The sequence below is a fragment of the Urtica dioica genome, chromosome 9 (genome assembly GCF_054948205.1).
Source record: "Urtica dioica subsp. dioica isolate 48M chromosome 9, U.dioica_male_clone48M_v1_H2, whole genome shotgun sequence".
In the NCBI taxonomy this organism is placed as follows: domain Eukaryota; kingdom Viridiplantae; phylum Streptophyta; class Magnoliopsida; order Rosales; family Urticaceae; genus Urtica; species Urtica dioica.
Genome location: NC_142764.1, coordinates 9,188,530 through 9,191,712, shown reverse-complemented (window position 1 = coordinate 9,191,712; position 3,183 = coordinate 9,188,530). Strand labels below are relative to the sequence as shown.

The window sequence follows — 3,183 nt, the reverse complement described above, 5'->3', positions numbered from 1 at the left end:
AAAAATATATTTACAAATTGTACATTAATATTTTTCCATGAAAATAGAAACTAACTATCAAATGTAAACTGCTGAAATCTTCAAAATCCACACATCCAAAAATTCAAAAAAATACGTTAACTACTTTCCTAATTGGTTTGATTCAAAAAAAAAAAAAAAAAACTGTGTAAATTATAATTAGCATAATAAGGGTAAAGGTGTAAAAAAAAGTCAATTTATGAGATGCCACGTAAGCATCTTGGCTATTTACATATTAACGAAAGGTTGGCTAAAACACAATTATCCGCGTTTATGTGGCTTACGTAGCCAATTTTTTATTCTTAGTATTCACTAATGCTTGATCGCTAAACTAAAATAAAATATAATTTTTTGTGTTATTTTAAAGCCGAAATTTATGACTAGTACTAGTTCCTCAGCGCAAACACAACAATTTGAGTATCGAAAGGAAGATTATAACGACGATAGATGAGAATTGAGCTTTCTTTTAAACTGTTTCGTATGATACGACGAAAAAAAAAATCAGAATATGCATATAAGATTACGCAAAATTTAATATCAAAACTACTTAAAATGTTAATAAGACGAGTGTATAAATACAGGTGTGAAAACAATTTGTTCCTTTCGATTTCCATTCCATGTCAGAGAGGTAACCTTTTAGTAGACGTACTACCTTTATTTTCTTTTATCCACTGCACATTTCGTTCTTTCTACTTTTAGCATACACTAAACAATCATATTATTATATTTTCGAAATTTAACCAACGATATAATTCATCTTTCCACACTACCTGGCATGGTAAGACTTCAAGGGAGTATATATGTGTAGGGAAAGACTTGCAAACGGAATATCTACTTTTCAAATATTAGGGAAGGCTAATGGAAATGATGATCCCACTATTTAGACCAATAGACCATTGGAAATAAATTTATAGACTATTCTATATTGAAAGTCAAATATGAGGCATTTACATGCATGTAATTACTTCACGCCCTAGCCTTGCATGCAAATTGTTGAAAATTTCTCGCCCTACATATCCACGTCATTGATAATTATTCAATGCCACATTTCTCATAATTCTATCCAGTGCCGGGCATGTGCAGATACTATACTATATATAGAGCCCATAACCTCTAGCCTAATATCTCATTATAACATTCCAAATTCAAGAAGAAAACAAAAGGAAAAGAAAAATGAAGCCTTCATTGATCTCCTCAATCTTTCCAATCGTTCTTCTCTTCATTCATTCGTTCTCGTTGATAACCTTAGCTCACAAACACGAAGATTTTCTTCAATGTCTATCTGATCATCAATATCCTTCTTCAAACACAACGTCAATTAACCCAGAACTCATCTACACTCCAAGAAACACTACTTCATATTTCACTGTCCTGACCTTCTCCATCCGAAACCCTAGATTCGATTCTCCGTCAACCCCAAAGCCCCTCGTGATCATAACGCCTACCCAAGTCTCCCACGTCCAAACCACAGTAATTTGTGCTAAGAAACACGGCATTCAGATCAGAATCCGGAGCGGTGGCCATGACTATGAGGGTCTCTCTTACGTGTCCAACCTCCCATTTGTCATCCTCGACCTCATCAATATCCGGTCCATCGACGTTGACGTGCAAAACCGACTAGCGTGGATCGAATCCGGAGCTACTATTGGAGACGTTTACTACAGGATCGCAGAGAAGTCCCTAACCCTAGGCTTCCCGGCAGGGGTTTGCCACACTGTTGGAGTAGGAGGACACTTCAGTGGAGGCGGCTATGGGACTATGCTACGAAAATACGGCCTCGCTGCGGATCAAGTCGTAGACGCTCTTGTCGTGAACGCAGAGGGACAGGTTCTTGACCGAAAATCAATGGGAGAGGACATGTTCTGGGCTATCCGCGGCGGAGGAGGAGCCAGCTATGGAGTCATTCTGTCGTGGAAAGTTCGGCTTGTCCCAGTCCCACCAACTGTGACCGTGTTCACCATCGAAAAGAACTTGTCCCAGAATGTTACTCAGCTCGTCCACCGGTGGCAACAATTAGCCGACAAATTACATGAAGACCTCTTCATCAGGCTCATCATCCAGGCTGTGAAATCGACTGACCGACCCGGGGGAAAGACAATACAGGTTTCCTTCAACTCTTTGTTCCTTGGTGGAATTGAACGCCTCATTCCCTTGATGCAACAACGCTTCCCCGAGCTAGGGCTGAGAAGAGAAGACTGCATGGAAATGAGCTGGATCGAATCCATCCTGTACTTTGACGGATTTCAAGGACAGCCTTTGGAGATTCTGCTCAACCGATTACCCGAGCCGGGCCTGTCCTACAAAGCAAAGTCAGATTACGTGACGCATCCGATTCCTAAGAAAGGGCTGGAGGGAATATGGGAGAAGCTGTTTGAAGAAGAGGCCGGAAGGGGAATCCTGATTATGAGCCCTTATGGCGGGAAAATGAACGAGATTTCGGAATCCGAGATTCCGTTTCCGCATAGAGCTGGTAACATCTACAAGATTCAGTACTTAATCTACTGGGAACCAGAAGCAAATGTTACAGTAGCACAAATGCGTATTGATTGGATCAGAAGACTTTACAAATACATGACTCCCTACGTCTCTAAAAACCCTAGATCGGCTTATTTGAACTACAGGGACCTTGATGTTGGGACAAATAATGACAAGGGCACAACAAGTTACGCTCAGGCAAGCATTTGGGGAACCAAGTATTTCAAGAATAACTTCAACAGGCTGGTTCGTGTCAAGACCATGGTTGATCCCACTGATTTCTTCAGGAACGAGCAAAGCATTCCGTCTCTTTCGTCCGTGTGGAAGAAAAGAGGACATTAATTGTTAAGAGGTTATGCAATAGCATAGCTAATTACGTCGTATATCTATCTTTAGTTGTCTATGAATAAATCGTGACCCTAGGTCTTGTACCTGGATCATAGCTTACACATTTGTTAAAACATTATTTGATATAGTCCTTTATATTGAAATAAAGTTGAATCCGTTTACGCGTGAATATATAGAAAATATACGAAGACATATTTAGCAAAAACCATTAACACTGTAATATATATATATATATATATATATATATATATATATATAATATATATATATATATGAATAATTTGTTGCATCTAGCTAATCTTCTAGCTTTTTTTAAGGTTCTAGTCAAAGTTTTATTTTATT

The 3,183-nt window shown here is 38.7% G+C and overlaps 1 protein-coding gene across 1 annotated transcript; it reads left to right on the top strand.

Moving 5' to 3' along the window:
- The first annotated feature begins 1,147 nt into the window (after positions 1-1,147).
- LOC149384838 (tetrahydroberberine oxidase-like) lies at positions 1,148-2,954 on the top strand. Its single transcript, XM_089626928.1, has one exon. It carries the CDS (start codon positions 1,192-1,194, stop codon positions 2,833-2,835), a length of 1,644 nt encoding a protein of 547 aa, XP_089483054.1. The 5' UTR covers positions 1,148-1,191; the 3' UTR covers positions 2,836-2,954.
- Positions 2,955-3,183: the final 229 nt, after the last annotated feature.